Source organism: Vicugna pacos, chromosome 16 (genome assembly GCF_048564905.1).
Source record: "Vicugna pacos chromosome 16, VicPac4, whole genome shotgun sequence".
NCBI lineage: Eukaryota > Metazoa > Chordata > Mammalia > Artiodactyla > Camelidae > Vicugna > Vicugna pacos.
In genome coordinates this window covers 43,760,545-43,780,326 of record NC_133002.1, presented here as the reverse complement: position 1 = coordinate 43,780,326, position 19,782 = coordinate 43,760,545, and the positions used below count along the sequence as shown (strand labels likewise).

The following is a 19,782-nucleotide window of genomic DNA, read 5'->3' as shown; positions in this document are numbered from 1 at the left end:
TTTTGGCCACGGTATCTGTGACTGAGCACACGGTAGAAATGGAATCCACTTGTACAAACTTACCAGAGAGGAAGCAGCACATTATGGTACTGGGAAAAGGACTCTAAAACTTGGGGTCCAGTCCCCAGCCTGCTGTTAATGGTCCCTGTGGTCATGAGCAGTTGCTTCCCTGCTCTGGGCTCAGTTTCCTCACATTTAAATAAGAGCCTTGAATCAGACTCTCAACACACCCCTTCTACATCTATCATATCATGGATCGAAAATATTTTGAGCAGTATATTTCACGTCTGTGAAGTAATTTTTTTTGCTTTGTATGATCTTTATGTACCATGTTGACTTTTTATTGTGGTAAAACACACATAACATAAAATTTAACATTTTGACCATCTTTAAGCATACAGTTTAGTAGTATTAAGTACATTCACACTGTCGTGAAACCATCCACCATCCAATTCCAGAGCTTTTTCATCATCCCAAACTGAAACACCATTTCCATTAAACACTAACTCCCTGTTCCCTCCCACCCCCAGCTCCTGGTAACCACTTTCTAACTTTCAATCTCTATGAGTATGACCACTCGAGGGACGTCATGTAAGTGAGATCACACAGTATCTGTCCATTTGTGTCTGGCTTATTTCACTTAGCATGTCTTCAGGGTTTATCCATGTTGTAGCGTGTTTCAGAATTTCCTTCCTTTTTAAGGCTGAAAAGTATTCCATTGTATGTATTACCACATTTTGACCATATTGACTCTTAAATGCACATAATTCAAAACCACCTGGAAAAAAATATTTAAAGCAAATTTTAGATTTTTTTTTTTTAAAGCCCGAACACCAAGGAAAGAGAAAAAAAGAGAATCAGGTAGTTTGTGCATGGCAGTTAGAGAAATGAGAAAATAGGATGGTTATTCTCAGGCATAGTTCATCTAATAGTTCAGTTTAGGTAGATCTCCTAAATGTGGCAGGGTGTGGCACTTCCTTTTAAAAAATATGGATAAAATTAAATAAACATAAGGATACATTTTTTAAAAGAACAACAAAATCTTAGCAAACTAGGAATAGAAGGAAATGTGCTGAATCTGATTTTTTTAAAGGGTATATACAACAACATTGCAAAATGACTATAACTCAAAAAAATATTAAAAAAATTAAAAAAATTAAAATTAAAAAAAAGGGTATATACAAAAACTTATGAGAGGGTCAGGATTCCGTGGGTAAATCCATTTGTTAAAACTGTACAGTTAAGAATTGTACATTTCCATGTATGTAAATTTCATAAATTTCACCTCAAAAAAAAAAGTACGTGAGGAACAGGAAGTCGTTACAGCAGGGTTTCTCAACCTCTGCACTGTGCATATTTTGGGATAGAGATGCTTTTGTGATGGGGGCTATCCTGTGCATTACAGAATGCTCAGCAGCATCCCTTGCCACTGCTCGCTGGTGGCCAGTAACACCCTCTCAATTCTGACAACCAAAAATGTCTCCATACAGTCCCAGATATCCGGGTGTGGGGTGGTGAGAGAATGGACCACATCACCCCCAGTCAGGAGCCCCTGAGACATAGAAGTGAGATGAGAATGACAGAATGTCTTTGGTTGTTGCAGCTGGGTGCGTAAGGAGCTACCGTACGATTTCATTTACTTCACATATGTTTGAAACTCTCCATAATAACAAGATTTTTAAATAAATAATAGTGGTCCACTCCCCTACACAGATATGCCCACTCAGGTGTAATCTACAATAAAATTTTATTTTGGGAATTGACACAAAACTCCCATGCTCCCTGAAATTAAGCTGGCTTCCTTCAAGATTTTCTGATTATAGAATGTATGTTCAGAGAAGCTAAACTTTCTCCTTCCTTTTTTTGTGTGATGTGCTTCTGTCCCCAGAGCAGAGCTTTCTCCCTTTTGCACAGCCCTTTTGTCTGTCTAAAGAGCTTTTTGAATCTCTTAGCTCCCCCAATTGCTCACTTCTCTCTGTCTCATTAAGCTCTGGCCCATCTTGATTTTTATGAGACCATCCTTCCCACTGAGAGCTTGAAGCCTCTTCTGTCACTCAGTCAAAAGGGTCCTCTCTCTCTGCCACATGGAGCAGGGACAGGAACAGCCACGCTCCAGAGAAGAGGCATTTACAGCCATCAGCAGGGCCATCAAGGTCCTGGAGATGGGAGGGCCCAGCAAGCTCGTGAAATAAGTGAATCAGTTGATAGAAAAAAAATTGCTAAACCACGTTTGATGGCCAAATATAGGAAAATTTTCTCTTGACATTAGGGAAAAGACAAGGATGTCTGCTGTCACCACTTCTGTCCCACATTGCCCTTGAAGTCCTAGCCAAAACAATAAGGCAAAAAATAAAATAAATGTTTAAAGAAATGAAAGGTATACAGACTAGAAAGGAAGAAACAAAACTGTCATTTTTTGCATTTCACAGAGAAACATGATTGTGAATGACATTATCCAAAAGAATCTACACAGAGTGTGTGCCTAGCATGCATGAGCTCCTGGGTTCAATCCCCAGTACCTCTCTTGAAAAAATGCTTAAATAAACCTAATTACCTCTCCCCCCCCAAAACAAAACAAAACATAAAAAACCTATGCTATACACCAAAAGAATCTACAGACAAACTATTAGAATATAAATTTAGTAAGGGTGCGGGATATAGGGTCAGTATTTAAATTATTTTTAATATTTGTATGTACCAGCCACAGACAATTTAAAATGAAAAATTTGTTAATGAAACCATGTACAGCAGCATCAGGAGACATTGAATAGCTAGGAATAAGTCTGTCAAACATGTGTGAGTCTAATACACAGAAAATGATACAATATTAAGAGATATTAAAGGAGACCTTTAAAGTGGCAGGATAGCTCATGCTCATACGTTAAAGGACTTAGTATTTTTTAAATGTCATTTCTTCCAAAATCAGTCTATAGATACAGTAAAACCCTAGCAGGGGTGGGGTGGATGTGGGTTTAGAGATAAATTGATAAGCAGATTCTAGAAGTTGGATGATGAAATGCAGACGGCCAAGAATAGCTAACAGAACTTGAAAAAAAGAACAGGGTTGGAGAATTTAAACCTCGGGATACCAGGACTTATTTTAATGCTAAAGTAATTAAGCACACAGGGACAAATGGGCCAACAGAACAGAACTGAGTTCAGAAATAGACCCACACGTACGTAGACCCTTGGTCTGTGACAAAAGTGGCACTGTAATTCAGTTGGGAAGGGATGGTCTTCTCAGTAAACAGTGCTGGGCAGTTGAATATCCACATGGGAAAAAAATTAATCTTGACCTTTACAACACACCACATACAAAATCAGTTCCAGCGAGGATGTGGAGAAATTAGAACCCTCAGACACCGCTGGTGAAAATGTAAAATGCTGCAGCTATTTTGGGAAGCAGTTTGGCAGTTTCTCAAAAGAGTTAAACACAGAGTTGCCATATAACCCAGCAATTCTACTCCTAGATATAAACCCAAAAGAACTGGAAAAGTATGTTCACGCCAACGCTTGTGCACAAATATTCAAAGCAGCAGCAGTCATAATAGCCAAAAAGTAGAAACAACTCAAATGCCCATCAATTGATGAATGGATAAACAAAATGTGCTATAAACTTACAAGGGCATATTCAGCTATAAAGAGGAATGAAGCACCTCCTGGTGCTACAACATAGATGAACCTTGAAAGCTTTATGTTAAGTGAAAGAAGCCACATACAAAAGGTCATGTGTGTGATTCCATTCATATGAAATGTCCAGAACAGGCAAATCCACAAGACAGAAAGTAGACCAGTAGTTGGAAAGGGTGAGGGGAGAGGAGGGAATGGGGAGTGGCTGCTAATGGGTATGGAATTTATTTATGGGGTGATGAGATGTCTGGAACTGAATGGTGCACTTTTAAAAGATGGGGTTTTATGGTATATGAATTATATCTAAATTTTAAAAAATCAATTCCAAATGCATTATAGCTCTGAAAGTGAAAGATAAGACAACAAAACTTCTGGAAGATAAGAGAATATTTTTATGACACTGGGTTAGGCAAGATTCCTTAACAAAACATTAAAAGTACTAATTGTAAAAGATTATTTGAAGTACTTAAAATTAAGAACATGTTTTTATCCAAAGACAAGCCAGACTAACAGATGATATTTACAATATATGTAACTAACAAAGTACTTATATTCTAAATATATACTTTTTAAAACCTCTAACTTATCTTATATGTTGAATTAAAAAAAAAAACCTGGGGGGGGTATAGCTCAGTGGGAGATCACGTTCTTAGCATGCACCAGGTCCTGGGTTCAATCCCTAGTACCTCCATTAAAATAAATAAGTAAATAAACCTAATTACCCCCTCCCAGCACCCACCCACCCCAAGAAAAACAACAGTTTCATAAAAACATAGAAAAGAATGGTAGTTGCCAGGGGCTAGGGGAAGGGGGAAATGGGGATGTGTAGGGCAAAGGGTACATACTTTCAGTTATAAGATGAATAAGTTCTAAGGACCTGATGTACAGCTTGGTAACTATAACTAATAATATGGTATGATATACTTGAGATTTGCTGAAACTAGATCTTAAGCATTCTTGCCACACAGAAAAGAAGAGTTAATTACCTTGATCTTGGTAATCATTCCACAATAGGTATGTATATCAAATAATCACATTGTACACTTTAAATATATACAATTGCAGTGTATTTGTCAATTATTTCTCGATAAAGTTGAAAATATTACTTTAAAAAAACCTCAACAAATCAATTAGAAAAAGATGATCAACCAGTAGAAAAATGACAAAAAGACTTGAATAGGCACTTCAAAAAGAGGATCTCCAGAAAACCAAAAAGCATATTAATGTCCAGGGAAATATAAATTAAAATCACAACATCAGAAGGGCTAAACTGAAAAAGACCAACAATACCAAGTGTTGGTGAGGATGTGGAGCAACCGGAACTTTCACACATTGCTGCTGGGAATTGAAATAAGCACAACCAAATTGAAAAACTGTTTGGCTCTCTACGAAAGCTAAACATATGCCCACCCCATGATCTGGCAATTCTATGCAGATTCCACCCCATTGAAACAAGGGCATATGACCACCAAAGACATGCACAAGAATGATCATAGCAGGTTAACCAGCAGTAAACCAGTCCTGAGTGACAGAGGCCAGAAGAGCGGTCACCTTTGTTGTGAAGGAAGGGAGAGCACTGACTGGAAGAGAACATGAGGGAGCCTTCTGGGATGCAAAAAATGTCCTATGTCTTTAATTAAGCAACAGGATGTATACATATGTAAACGTTTCTCACACTGTGTTCTTGGTCTTTGTACACTTTACTGTATGAAAGTTCACCTAAATTGAAAAAAAAAAAGAAAAAAAAGAGGAAAGAAACTGGGCATGTCCTCACCTTGGTCCATCCATTCCTCATACCTTGACTGTCTTCTGTGCCACCTCATTGAAGAACTTTGCCATATATGTGTGGTCCTTCACCTTCTAGGAGTGTGCCTTTATCTTATCTATTCAAGGTTTCCATCACTGTCATAGTCACGGTGTCCCCCAAGAGTTGTAGGGGGTTCTTTTAAGAAGTAAACCCCTGAAAGCTTTTGCTGCTGGGTGATGACCTTTCCACGGCATGGTGTGCTGGCCAGCTGTGCACCTCAGTAGCCCATCAGCATGAGTCCCACCACCCCAAAAATTATCCCTGAGGCTCAGGCAAATTTGACCTGTGACCACCCCTTCCCCAATGCCTTGTGCCTACGGGGATGATCTTTTAGCTTTTTTTCAAAGATGAAAACCAGCAGATTTTCATGATGAACGGGGCCTCTCACCTTCCCTTCCCACAGACAGCTGCTAAGCCTATCAGACTAGCTCCCGCCTTTTCTGACTGCATCATTTTTTGTAACACCTGAGACCACGGTTTCCATCTGTTCAGCTGTCTGGTGAGGACAGAATTTTATTGTGACTGGCCAGGAATTGAAAATGTCCTGTCTCTCAAAATATGGGAAACTCTAGAGAATTACATCTGGTTTATTCAAAACTCTTCTTGTCACTTAAGACTGTACAATTATTTATGCATATAATACATCTCTGGAAAGTAGAAAGTATAGAAAAACTAGGAAATGTCCCCATATGTTTTAAAATACAATCATTTGATTTTTTTCTCTTACTAGCAAATAATGCTAGACACGGCTTTGATTTTGACAAGGCTCTGAAAATTTGCAACATAGAAGATAAAGTTGAATCCTCACTGGGCTCAAATAGCATACTGAAAAAACTAAATAAATTTAAAAAAAGAAATAGTTCCAGTTAATAAAAGTACAGAAAATAATGTCAAGAATACCAGCTTCCCACTCAGCTTACTCAGATCTTAACATGTTCCCTCATTTGTTTAGATCTTTTCTATATAAAGTAAATCATGACAGGTACTGCTGAAGCCCCCGTGGGCCCTGCCCTGCCATTCCCCTCCCTCCATGCCCAGAGGTAATCACTATTCTGATTTTGATTTTTATCATTCCCATGTGTGTTGTGATACATTACAGGTATATCAGTTCACAAATGGTATATAATTTTGTTCTGCACATTTTTAAACTTTACATAAATAATACTGTACATATCATTTCCCCACTTGTTTTTTGGGGTATTTTTCCCCAACTTGATGTTTTTTGAGATTTATCTATGTTGATATAGGTTATTTGAGTTCACTCATTTTAACTTCAGTATCATATCCCATTGCGTGACTATGCCACCATTTGTTCATCCATTCTCCTGTTAATGGGCATTTAGGTTGTTTCCAGTCTTTTACTTTTACAAACAGTGGGTGCAGGGAACATTTTTTGACGTGGACCAGAGTTTCTCAAAAGGATCTAAGTATGAGTGCTGTGTTAAGGGCTATGAACATCTTCCAGTAAGGAAATATTACTGAATTTCCCCCTAAGCGCCTTAACCAGCTCATGTTCTCATCATAAATGTGGGTTTCATTGTGCCATAGGCATGCCAACCCTTGCTGGTTTTGATCTTTTTCACTTTTGCCTTTTGGTGTGAAATGGTGTGGCGTTTACGACTGTGGTTTTGATTTGCATTTGCTGGGTTACTAATAAGGTTGAGTGTTATTTCACGTGCCTTGTTCGCGCTCGAGTTTCCGCTTTGCTGAGTTGCCTGTTCGGATCTTCGCCTCACTATTGTTTATTGTTGTTCCTGCTGCTGCTGGGGCTGGTGGCCTTTTTGTGACTGGTTTTCAGGAATCGTTATCTGTTCTGAATATTATCCCTTTGCCAGTTTTGCAGATATCCTCTCCTGCTTTGTGGGCGTTTTTTGACTTTATGTCTCTTTTGATATAGACTTATTTTAAGGTAGTATTTTTTTCCCATCTTCCCTGATTCACATTCTTCTCTTCCCTACAAAAATAATCTCTGTTTTCTTGTTAAAGTTTTCCTCTTTATATCTAGGTGTTTTAATCTGCATGGAATTGAGCATACTTGTGTTTTAGTGGCATGTGCTGGGTTCCCCCTGGGGACGAGCAGTGATCATTTCCAGTGGGATCTGGGAAGTGTGCTGATCCCAGGCCCTCCGCGGGGCCTCAGGCAGTGTCTGCTCATCTGTCCTGTACGCGTGGTTGGCTACCTTTCTCTGTGAGCCCATGGCCTTCTCAAAAAACAGCCACGAGGAGAGTAAGAATGCTCATCTCTGGAAACCTAGAGAAGTCCCAAATGCCCCAGCACTTTCCTGGTCAGCCACTGTATGACAGGCAGAGTTCAGGCCTTTGAGCAGCAATATCAGTGCACAATATTCCTGTTTCCTTTATTTAGGATAACTTCCTCACTATTGTTTTTAAATTGAGGCTTTTTTTTTTTTTAGAGCAGTTTAAGGTTCACAGCAAAATGAGGGGCAGGTACAGAGAGTTCCCATATGCTCTTCTGCCCCAACACGTGCATAGCCCCCCCACCCCCATTATCAACGTCTCCCACCAGAGTGGTACGTTTGTTGCAGTCCATGAACCTACACTGGCACGTCATTATCACTGAAAGCCTATAGTTTACACTACAGTGTTACAGTTTACACTCTTAGTGTTATGTATTCTGGGGCTTTGGACAAATGTATGACTTATCCACAGAGTAGTTTTCACTGCCTTAAAAATTCCGCGTGCTCCACCTGTTCATCCCATGCACCACCCCCAGTGCCTGCAAACACTGATCTTTTTACTTTCTCCATAGTTTTGCCTTTCCCAGAATGTCATATAGTTGGAATCAGGAGGTATACAGACTTTACAAATGGTCTTTTTCACTTGGTCATATGCATTTAAGGTTCCTTCATGTCTTTTCATGGCTTAATAGCTCATTTCTTTTTAACACTGAGTAGTATTCCATTGACTAGATGTGTCACAGTTTATCCATTTAGCTGTTGAATGACATCTGGTTTGCTTCCAAGTTCTGTTGATTATGATTAAAGCTGTTTAAAAAACTTCCCTGTGTAGGCTTTTTTGGGTGGATGTAAGTTTTCAATTCCTTTGGGTAAATACCTAGCAGCACCATTGCTGGATTGTATGGTAAGGTACGTTTACTTTTGTAAGAAACCACCAAACTGTTTTCCAAAGTAGCTGTACCGTTTTGCATTCCTGCCAGCAGTGAATGAGAGTTCCTGCTGCTCCACATCCTCACCAGCATTTGTTGTTGTCAGTATTCCAGATTTTGGCCGTTCTTACGGATGTGTAGTGGTATCTTGTTTTAGTTTGCATTTCCCTTGTGATATATGATACGGAACATCTTTTCAAACACTTATTTGTCATCTGTGTATCTTCTTTGGTGAGGTGTCTTTTAAGGTCTTTGGCCCATTTTTCAATTGGGTTGTTTTTCTTATTGTTGAGTTTTAAGAGTTCTTTGTATGTTTTGGATAACAGTCCTTTATCAGCTGTATTTTTGCAAATACTTTCTCCCAGTCTGTGGCTTGTCTTCTCATTCCCTTGACACTGTCTTTTGGAGAGCAGAAGTTTTTCATTCTAATAAAGTCCAGCTCATCAGTTGTGTCTTTCGTGGATCATGTCTTTGGTGTTATATCTAAAAAGCCATCACCATGCCCAAGGTCATCTAGACTTTCTCCTATGTTATCTTCCAGGAATTGTATAGTTTTGTGTTTTACATTTAGGTCTGCAATCTATTTTGAGCTAATTTTTGTAAAGGGTATGAGATCTATGTCTAGATTTTTTTTTCTTTGCGTGTGGATGTACAGTTGTTCCAGCACCATTTGTTGGAAAGACTGTCTTTGCTCCTTTGTTAATGATCAGGTGACTGTATTTGTGTGGGTTTATTTCTGGGTTCTCTGTTTCTGTTCCATTGATCTGATTGTCTGTTCTTTCACCAATACCGCACTGTCTTGATTACTGTAGCTTTATATATAATATTGAAGTCAGGTCATGTCAATCCTCCAGCTATGTTCTTCTCCTTCAATATTGTGTTGGCTATTCTGAATCTTTTGCCTCTCCACATAAGTTTTAGAATCAGTTTGTCAATAACTCACCAGTTTTTGAGAGCAATATCTCCCTCTAAGTTATTCCAAGTAAAACATTGATGTCTTCTCCAAATTTTTACACCATTGTCAAAATTATCATCACCATGACCACTAAGTTAATAGTATCTCCATTAGTGAGTTCATATTCTCTTTAGTTACCCTATTATGTAGTTAATTCTCCTGTCTATAGCAAAGAACAGGGAGAATGAGCAAATGGAGAGCGTTATAAGGCTTTAAGGGATTGGATCCCATTCCATCCCTGCTTGATGTAATTATCAAAGACTTGCCGAGAGGAGAAAGCCTCATCCCGAACATAAGATTGACCATCAGAGTCATAGTGGTGGCGGCAGTGGGACTGTCTCCCCGCTGCTGCTTTGGTCTGGTTAGGTGACATGTGGTTCCGTTCTCCTAAACTATCTGAGCAGGCCATGTATTTGTGCCATTTCTATGCCCCCTGATTGCCAAGAGCAGCAACAGTTTAGCAGTCCACATGGAGTCGGCAGCAAACAGTGTGAACTGTAAGCCAACGCTGTCGCATGGCACTCCCCTGGGCAGCAGGAGATGGATATACAGCTTCTTGTCCACCTCGTTACCTCACCCCCATCCGTCGTGTGAGATTCTTTCAGCAAGTTGATTAACCTCTGGAACTTTGATTTTTCTCATCTATAAAATGGGAAGAATAAATGCCTACAGGGTAGGTCGTCTTATAAAGACTAGTAGATGAAACATTGCTAGCATCATCCCTGGCAGTTGGGGGGCAGTCAGTCAGGAAAGTTGATATCCTTCCAAATAACTGGCACCCAAGGGAACCAAAAGAAAAAAGAGAGAGAGAAAGAAAGAAGAAAACAAAAAGGCAGATTGTTGCCAAGATACTGATGTTTAAGTTTGGTTTAATCTCCTGCATCCTTACTAGCACCCTGCATCCTTACTAGCACCCTGAGAAATTCAAAGTACAGCAGTAGGGAGTTACCATTTTTTGCATATCAAATAAGCAAAAATTTTATGGCAGTTTTCAGAAATGATGATGGTGCAGTCTGCACTGCTGCCAAATATGTAAATAGGTGCATTCCATTTGGAAAGCAGTTCAAGACACGTATCGAGAACCTTGCAGATGTCCTTGTCCTTTGATCTGTCCCAAAGACTGTCTCCTAAAAGAAATGCCGTTGATAGACCTAGAATTACATCCACACAGCTGTTCATCACAGCATTCATTGTTTATAATAATGAAAATCTGGGAACAAAGCATAGGGGAATGGTTAAATGTTAAAGTACACACACACACACACACACACACACACAGAGTACTGTATAGCCATTAAAAATCACGATTGTTTTTAAAGGCTGCCAAGATGGGGAAAAAGAACTCAAAAAATTTCATGTATTAAGTGGAAAAACCAGGTTGTAAAAAAAAAAACTGTGCCTACAGTATAATTCTAGTTTTTTATACAGATAACAGAGTGGTAGGAATTGTACCACATTAAACTGTGGCTTCTTGGGGTTTTTTCTCCCCTGGGTGATAGTAATTAGAACTCATGTTTTTCCTTTTATATTTCTGAGTTTTCTCCACTGAGAAGGTACTACATTTAAAATCAGAAAACTGTTATTTATCGGTGTGATTGTACTAGGTATTGTGTCCATGTGAAGTGGCTGGTACTATTCTGCCTTGTTCCCGCAGCTGCTGCTGGACACCCATTCCCTGAAGATGGTCCTGCTCGATCTGCCCTCCATCGGCTCTCAGGTGGTGAGGAAAGCCCCTGCCAGTTACACGAAGATCGTAGTGAAAGGCATGACCCGCGCGGAAATGATCCTCAAGGTGGGGCTTGTGTCTTCCTCGGGGTTGCAGTTAAAAGGGGCTGGTTACCCAATCACTTATTCCAAGGACCACTGAGTCCTGGTCTCAGAAGCACAGGTTAGGCCTGTCCCCACCAGTCCCAAAAGACTGTCCTCATCCTTTGGCTGCACTAAACTTTGGTCTCATCAGACATTGTTGAAAGTCAGTGGACTGTTGCTCGGGGGTCAGTAATTCTATCTGACAAATGAATTCTTCGTTGTAATGGGATCCTCTTGTAACAAGGTTTGGCCAAGATTGGAGGTTGGGTGTGGTTGTCACTGTCAATCAGCGTCTAAGTCAGGGATCGCTGCTTCTCAGCAGGGATTTCCGGCCCCACTGTCAATTACTCCCTTCCACGTAAGCCTCTTTGGCTTTCTGAACTCTGCCACTCTACACAAAATCCCAACAGATGTCGCAGTAACTGATTCTAATCAGCAAATGGGTTTTCTAAGGCCTCATTTAACAGAATGTACGTGGGGTGATGATGCTGAGAGTGTCTGAAGCCTTGAGCACCTGCATCCAGTTTCCACCTGTACTTGTTAAGATGGGAGGGAGGGGGCCGGTTGGGGAGGGAGGAGGAGGCCAGAGAACAAAGGGAGCTGTCGGCGGAGGCTCTTAGAAGTCCAGGCCTGCAGGCTCTTCAGGTCTGTCTCCAAGCAGAGGGATTCCGATGATGGCAAGAGTCAAAAGTAGCAGCCGGACCTGACACCTGGGTGGGACCAGTGAGGGGTCTGCACACACCCTGGGCTCTTGGTCAGAGGGAACTGGAAGCAGCCTAGTCCGTTTCTCCCCTTGCTGGTTTAACTCGCACTGGGGGAGGTGGGGAGCAGAGCTTGGGGAGAATTTCTGAGTGAACTGCTCCTTGCCGCTCTGAGTTACATTCTCAGAAATTCAAAACAAAGCCAGTCTGCTGCAGGAGGAAGATCAGACACTGCATTTCACAGCCAAGTGGAAATGAACGTGAGGCCTGCCATGCCATTGTTTTCCTGCTGTTGGTACGTGAATTGGAGGTAGTTAAATGAAGTTCCAGACTTTAAGTCTTGAAAAGCGTGTGCAGGTATCCTGAACCCAGGAAATGTCTCAAAGAGACACACTCCCACACAGTGTTTGCCATGGTTCTGATATTTTTAAAAGTCACTGGGAGCCTGCCCTTAAAAAGCACTCCAGGTGACATGTATGATTGAGCAAATGGAGGGCACGTGGCTGTCGCTGAATGCTGAGATGAACCGGGGAGTTGGGACGGTTCTGAGTTTGCAGCTGCAGGCAGCCTCGCAGGCCCGTTGTGTGATGGGCTCACCAGTGGGGACAGACGGTCCCAGGCTCCCGTCCTGAGTGTTCCTGGAGGGCCTACTCTCATCTCTCTCCCTGGGTAGGTCGTGATGGCCCCTCATGAGCCATTGGTGGTGTTTGTGGACAACTACATCAAGCTCCTGACAGACTGCAACACAGAAACTTTCCAGAAGATACTGGACATGAAGGTTAGCTCGGTGTCTGGTTTTGTCCTCGGGCACATTTTCCTCACTCAGTGGTTCTTCACTGGAGGGTGGGGTACGGGCTGCAGGGGAGCCTGGCCCAGGCTGCAGAGCAGATTCTATGAAGTCTTAGAGGAGGAGGCTCCAGGGTACAGAAATGTCCCTGTTCTGACGTCTCTGTGCCCACTGAGGAGCTGGCGGGGCGTGGGGCACATAGGGCCTTACACTCCTGGATGCTGCCTCCTGGCCTCTGCCCTCTCTACCCCTTCTTTCTCTCCTCCCTTGTTACCTTTTCTTCTTCCTCTGCTTCTCTCCCCGGCTACCTCCCACCCCCCGGCGCTGGTAACCGCCGCAGCCCAGAGGAATTAGGCTGTCCGCAGAGTTACCCACACACCAGGCACCGCACTTTCCCTCTGGCCCTTCTGGAGCCAGACTTGACCATTACCCTCCTTTCTCTCTCAACCTTAGGGGCTGAAGAGAAGTGAACAAAGCAGCATGCTGGAACTCTTCCGCCAGCGGCTCCCCACCCCGCCTTCAGGGCCCGAAGGCTCCAGCTCCCTGTCCCTCCTGACTCCAACTCCAGAACAGGAATCATCTCGCATCCGCAAACTGGAGAAACTCATTAAAAAGAGACTGTAGGAGCATCCCGGGGGCACTTTTCCCCCTGGCCAGTGACTCCCAGCACCCAGATCCCCGGAAGCCCTCCCCTCCCCTCCCCTGTGCTTCCCCGACTCTCAGATTGTCAGCCTTGAAACTTGGGACATTTGGGTCCTTCGTGTGTCTCTCCCATGCCCCATCTTAATTCCTGTGCTAGTGGGAGAAGCCGAGTCAGGGCTGGATTATAAGAAGACAGTTTAGATGGTCTCTGATTCCTGCAGCAGAGGCATCAGTGCAAGGTTCCCCGTGTGTCACTTGCTGTTCCCAGGCTGTTGTCACTGACTCTGGAGCCTCACCTCCGCGGTCACCCACTCTGGCCTGTGGCCCTGTTCCCTTCCATGCTTCCGTCCTGGCAACTTGAATGAGAAAGCCTGGATCTCACTGCTTCTTCCACCTGCTGCTGTTTGAGGTCACCTCTGAGGCTGGAGCCCTAAGAGATGTCCTCTGGGCTTGGCTCTAAGGCCCGAGTTAGGAACCTGAGTTAGGAAGTGGCAGGTGACGGGTGTGGGAAACTAGCCTTTCTTCATGGAGGCAGTGGAAGCAGAAAGCATCTTCCAGGTAAATCCCTGTTTCCTGGGACATATTTTGCTTCTGGTACTTTTTATGGCTTGGCCTAGTTATCCGTGTTCGCCTCATTGCTCATCCCACCCCCTCTCTATGTATGTCTAAGGAGATACACAGATTCCGTCTGACTATCTGCCTCCCCGGAGGATTGTCTGTGGCAGCCTCAGAAGCAGGTGTCCCCTCTGCTCTGGGGCTCCTGGCCTGGGGTGGGGGCAGGCCCGCATCTGACTTGGAGAGAGGGTTCTGTTTGACACACTGCATGGTGTAAACTGATTCTTTCTTTCTTCCCACTCTGCTCTTGACTGACTTCTAGGGTAGGGATTGCCTTCTGTGAAGGGAAGCCAGGAAGTCTTCCTAGAAAACCTTTCCTAGGCTTTCTGCTCAGATAAAGCTGTGAAGCCCAAGAAGCCTGTCCCCTCTAATCCCCTACTTCACCCTTCATTTTCAAATCCAAAGCTCTTTCCAGAATCGTCTGAAACAGCAAAGGGTGATGTGCACTGCCAGGGTGACATATGCCTTTGTCATTAACGACGGAGAACCCTGGTCCATGGATACCGAGAACTAGAATACTGACTTTAAACACCACCTCAGAACCAGGCAGAGCCCACATGGCCACTGGGCCACCCATCCTGTCACCACACGCTCTTGGCGGCACAGCTGTGCAGAAGAGCTTGCCCTGCAGAACCGCTTCAGTCTCCACAGGTCATCCTGTATCACAAAAACGGGCCACAGAATTGTCCTGATTCGCCTGGTCAGCATCTGGTCAGGAATTAGGAGTAGTGTGTTGTTCAGGTGGGGAGAGAGCTAAGGGGGGATGGCGGAGAATGCACGGGACGCACACAGGATAACTCTAGTGACAGCCATACAATGGGGAACTTGAAGGTTTGAAAATCTGTCCAGAAACATTGCTCATTTCTCTTCTTCCTGTCTCCCCAGTAGAACCAGTCTGCTCTGTTCCTTCCTTCTCCAGCATCCTTTCCACCAGACTCAGTCTGTCGGCCCCAGCTTTGATCCTGGGCCTCATTTCTTCATCAGCCTCTGGCCTGTTCTCACTTGTTAGTATGACTCTTACGTATTGAGCATCTCAGGCTCATGAACACTGAGAAAAGTAGGTGGTGGAAGAAAGAGATGTGGCCTTTAGCTGAGCCCTATTAGAAGAAGTTTGCTATGTGAGGAAAGGGCAGGACGGGTGGGAGGGGACTGGAGGAGCACTGGACAGGTTTCACTTTGCTTGGACCCCCCCCCCCCCGTCGGGTTGCCTGGTTAAGTTGCCCCGCCCACACTCATGGAGATTCATGATTCTCTCCCGGCTCCTGAAAGCAAGGGTGATGGCTATGAGCCCATCTCCAAACAGCCACTTCAGCCATCTGTCATCGACCAGGGGAGCTGGAAACGCCAGTGGACTCCTGCACCTGGTTCTTGTCACTCAGTGTTTACAGATCCACACTTCTCTTCTTGGTTCATTCATGGGGAGTCATTTTCTGGATGCCTCCATAAAGTCATTGAGATGTCAAGCCGCCGTCCACCCTCCCCACCCCGCCCCTGCGGCGGTTGGTGGTCACAGCCAGGGATGTTGCGTTCTTGATTTATTACAGTCAGTAATCTCCAAGGAGCCAACAGATGTCAGTAGGAGTTATGTTAAGTGTCTTGTTGATGGGATTCGAATGCTGTGTATGCATCCTGTAAAGACAGTGTGTTTCTCAACTTGGGGTACACATCACAGTCACCTGGGGCTCTTTTTTTGAATAAGTACAGATGCCTGGAGATTGTGAATCAGTAAGTCTGGAGTGGGGTCCAGCATATAGATTTAAAAGTTCCACAGGTGATTATGAAGTTTACTCCTTATGAAGAACCATTGTATAGAGAGAAATTTGCTTTATTGAAGGGTTCTTCCTGTAACACATTTTCATAAATATGTATTTTTTTTCTGACTCCAAGCAAGTGTAATTACTGTACCACTGAGCTGGTGCCCAAATGGTAGTTTTTGCTGCTAGCTGGCAAATTTAATTTTGAATTTGTGTTGATGGTGGGGACCACGGCAGAAATCATGCTGTCCCCATACTGACTAGGATTCTTCCTGTTTTGATGACCAAGCCCCAACAGAGATTTATTTATTATTGTCACCTTGAAATAATAATATATATAAAGGAGCACTCATTGATCAAAACAATAGCTAACAACTCTGTTATTCAGCTAAGTGAGATATTGTACCCATTCCTTCCCCCTACTTTCTCTGGTCCCTTAAAAAAAAAAAACTTTGAAGTTGCCTTATGTGGTTAAAATAAATATTGGTAATTTATAATGGATAAAGTTGGCTACTGTTTTCACTAGGGACAGACTTCCTGAGAGCTGGCTAGAAGTGCCCAGGCTGGAGAAAGTTCTGTTTGGATCAAAAGGGTAGAACAGGGACCAGGATGGCCAGGTGGTTTTGACCTCCAAATTCAGTTCTGGAATTGAAGAAGCTAACCATTGCTGCTCCTCCCTCTCCTGAGGAACAAAGAACCAGTACCTGGGACTTTGCCCACCACCCAGAATAGGGTGTTCCTCAGGGCAGATCAGGCAGGACGAGAGCAGGCTTCCAAAGACCAGCGTGACCCTTACAGGGCAGGCAGGGCGAGCGAGCAGGGGGTGTGAGGATGTTAGGCTGGCCCTTCTTGAATGGCCTTTGGACAAGGAGCCCGAGTGTCCTGTTGATGGAATGCTGGGGAAGATGCCAAACGTTCACAGCTGGAAATGTAATTCCTCTCCCTCAGTACAGAAATCTCCAAAATAACTAGCTTGCTTGAGGGTGAAAGCAAGTGTTTCACACTTCTTGTCTCCTCCAAGTCAGATGGCTAAAAATAAAATCGTTCGAACTACATCGGGCCATTTAAACAATAACCTTGGAAACATGGCCACATGAAAAACTGGCCTGCAGAAAGAGTATTGTCGCGTTTTATATAGAAAGAAAGATTTCCAGCCTCATTCTAGTATTTATCAAAATAGATAAGCTGCCCAGAACTCCCAAAGTTCTATACCTTTGGGAGATATCGATTTCCTTAAAATAGATTGCTTTTTTGTATAAATATTGCTCATTTTTCCCATCTGGAAGTGATTTCTTGGTGCATATTGGAGCATAAAATACTACAGTTAATTAAGGCATGACTGGATGTCATTTGCTCGGATGTATTTCCCTCCTGTTGACAGAAAACAGAACGGACTGTAGGAAAGAATTAGCAAGCCCATGAACCTCAGGCTCCCGTCTCCCTGGTGGAGCCGCTCCCCTTCCCTGACAGCCTAAGGAAGCAGGGCACAGAATCGGAATGTGGTGTTCATCAGCAAGGTCCCGGCGTGTCCAGCTGTGGTGGAAATCCTCTGTAAATATCAAGTGTTCTGCTTCTGATTTGGAATCCTCGTGGTGCTCTGAATTTCTATCCTGTGATTTTCCATTCTCCTTCTCACCATTCCCACCACAGCCTGCCTCTCCACGTGACTGCCAAATGCCTCCTGTCCAGTGCGTGGTAAGTTAATCCCGTTTCCTTAATAAAGCTGGGTGGGCATTTTGCAGTGACCTTCCGGATAAGTCTGCTGTTCCTCTCAGTCGTGGAAAATCTGTGGTTGCACTTCCTATAAGTTGGCTTCAAGACCATTACTGAGCTTCCATTCTTGACTTTTCACCAGCTCCACACTTGAATCGGGTAGCCAGAGATCAACCTGATGAGAAAAGAAACGTCTCTGTGTGCCCCACCCGGAAGAGCACTGCCAGGTGATTTACCTGCCGGGTTCTCTCCCTTGTCACCCACGTAACCAGGTAAGTGGTGGGATATGAAGAACGTGCCCATTTGAAACACAAGTAGTTTTCAGTGTCTGTAAAAGGGGTTCTAATGAGCAGGGCGTTGAGGGTCACACAAGAGCCTGTGATGTGCACATGCTCTATAAGCCACGAGGCCTTGTGAAGTGTGACATGTTCATTTCCACTTGCCAGGCCTGAACCACACGTGACTGACCTGACCGGATGGCGGGGGCCACAGGGCTTGTTCTGTCTCTGGGCTTCCTCAAATAGGATGGCCAGGTGACAACACACCCGCTGCTGGGTGCAGGCGGCATCTGAAGCAAGCACCGGAATATGGACCTTTGCCTTCTTAGGTCCTGCCTGTGGTAGCCAACTTATTCAAGAGCTTTAAGGCTCTCCTTCCTCTCTTCCCCTTGCCCTGGCAGCTGCTATTTCCATAGCATTTAGGGATAAACCTGCAGACACTGAGGAAAGAGCGTCCTCCCCCCACCGCCCTGGTCTTGGCTCGGCTGCCTATGATGGAAAATGTGGCACATTTCCTCTGAATGCAAATTAGAGGATTATTAAAGGCTTCCTTCCCCAAAAATGTCTTAAGATATGGTGTCTAGTGTCCACAGAATGGACTTCAATTGGCCATCCCTGGCAGAGACAAAATTCTTGCCTGCATGCCTCTGGTTTTTGTTTTGTTTTGTTTTTTCTGGAACTTCAGTGCCCAGAAAACTCTTAAGCAAGATTATCTTGAGACAGGCAGTCCTAACAGGGAAGCCAGAAGTTCACCAGCTATTTGGATGACTTGACAGTTGCCTTTCAAAGAAGTTTAGACCTTGCCCAAGGCCGGCTGTATCCCTGTAATCAGCTGGAAAGTACCCACCGGGCTCTTCCAATCCCCTTCGGGGATATTGATACAGAGAATGCTGGGTGAGTCAGTGATATGAAGGAAAACCAGAGTAAATGCTTTGTGCCCTAGGAATGTTTATCACTTAATCTGAGAGCCCTGGTAGCCTCTGCTCAGCAGTCAAGTGGAATTTGCACAATAGCCGTGCCTCCTCCTGTTCAGGGTAATTTTTCAACAAGTGAGAAATTAAGAACAGCTTCTCCACCAAACTGCCCTTGATTCCTGGGGCCAAGAAAAGTATTTACCAAGTAGGCTGCAACTTTCCCAGGTACCAGGTGAAATGATGGAGAGCAACTCCAGCTGCTTCCGCTTGTTTGCTCTGTGCCGATGGAACAGGAAGGAAAAAAGGACAGGAGAGGGGAAGGGAAGCCTACCAGCTGCTAAGGAGACCGCGTTCCCCAGGATTCTTCACAAGCTGAAGTCCAGCGACCGGCTGACCAGAGCTTCAGCAGGCAAATGGGGAAATACCCAATGCTGTCTGAACAGAACGCGAGTTTGCATGCAGAGACACCCCGACACACAACCTCATAGCCATGCCCTGTTGCATCCCCGGCAGCAGGGATGCTGTTGGGCTGCTGTCAGCGCATCCCTAGTGTCGGGGCCCAGGCTTGGCTCAAGCCTCACTCCAGCACCCTTGCTGTTTGCACTGCAACATTGGTTTTCCCATCTATGAGACCCAGCTTTACATGGAACTCACTCTACACAACAGAGAAAAGTACTTTATTAATATATATTGTGAGTTCAAAGCCAATGAGTGAGACCACTGAAACTATTTCAGTAAACAGAAAGCATTTTACAGCTTAAGGTTATAGATGGCAATTTAGCTGCATCAGCTCCAGCATCTGGTTCCTCTTTGTACCCAGGGTTTCTGAGAAGGAGCTGCCGTAGACCCTGCTCCATTGGGCCTCCCCTCACTCATGACTGGTAACACTGGTGGTTCTGAGTGTTTCTGCGCTGCTGTTTCTACTTTCTTTACCTTATAAAATATTGCAGTAGTGTTACTCCGTTTTAAAATACAGCATTATTCACGTTAGTAAGTTTAAACAATATGGAAATATATCAGAGGTCCTACTCCCCTTCCAGACTTTGTGTC

General features: G+C 43.9%; 1 protein-coding gene across 13 annotated transcripts in view; it reads left to right on the top strand.

The window, feature by feature from the left end:
• VPS53 (VPS53 subunit of GARP complex) overlaps positions 1 to 19,782 on the top strand; it is a 140,319-nt gene that overhangs the window by 117,958 nt on the left and 2,579 nt on the right. For 12 of the 13 annotated variants that reach the window (XM_072939080.1, XM_072939079.1, XM_072939078.1 and 9 more), the window contains 3 exons: positions 11,174 to 11,311; positions 12,703 to 12,807; positions 13,270 to 16,332. In XM_072939080.1, the coding sequence (XP_072795181.1) occupies positions 11,174 to 11,311; positions 12,703 to 12,807; positions 13,270 to 13,440 (414 nt within the window). In that variant the 3' untranslated portion in view covers positions 13,441 to 16,332. Of the gene's footprint in view, positions 1 to 11,173; positions 11,312 to 12,702; positions 12,808 to 13,269; positions 16,333 to 17,682; positions 17,813 to 19,782 lie in introns of those variants that run through there. The other variant, XR_012059705.1, reaches the window with a different exon arrangement.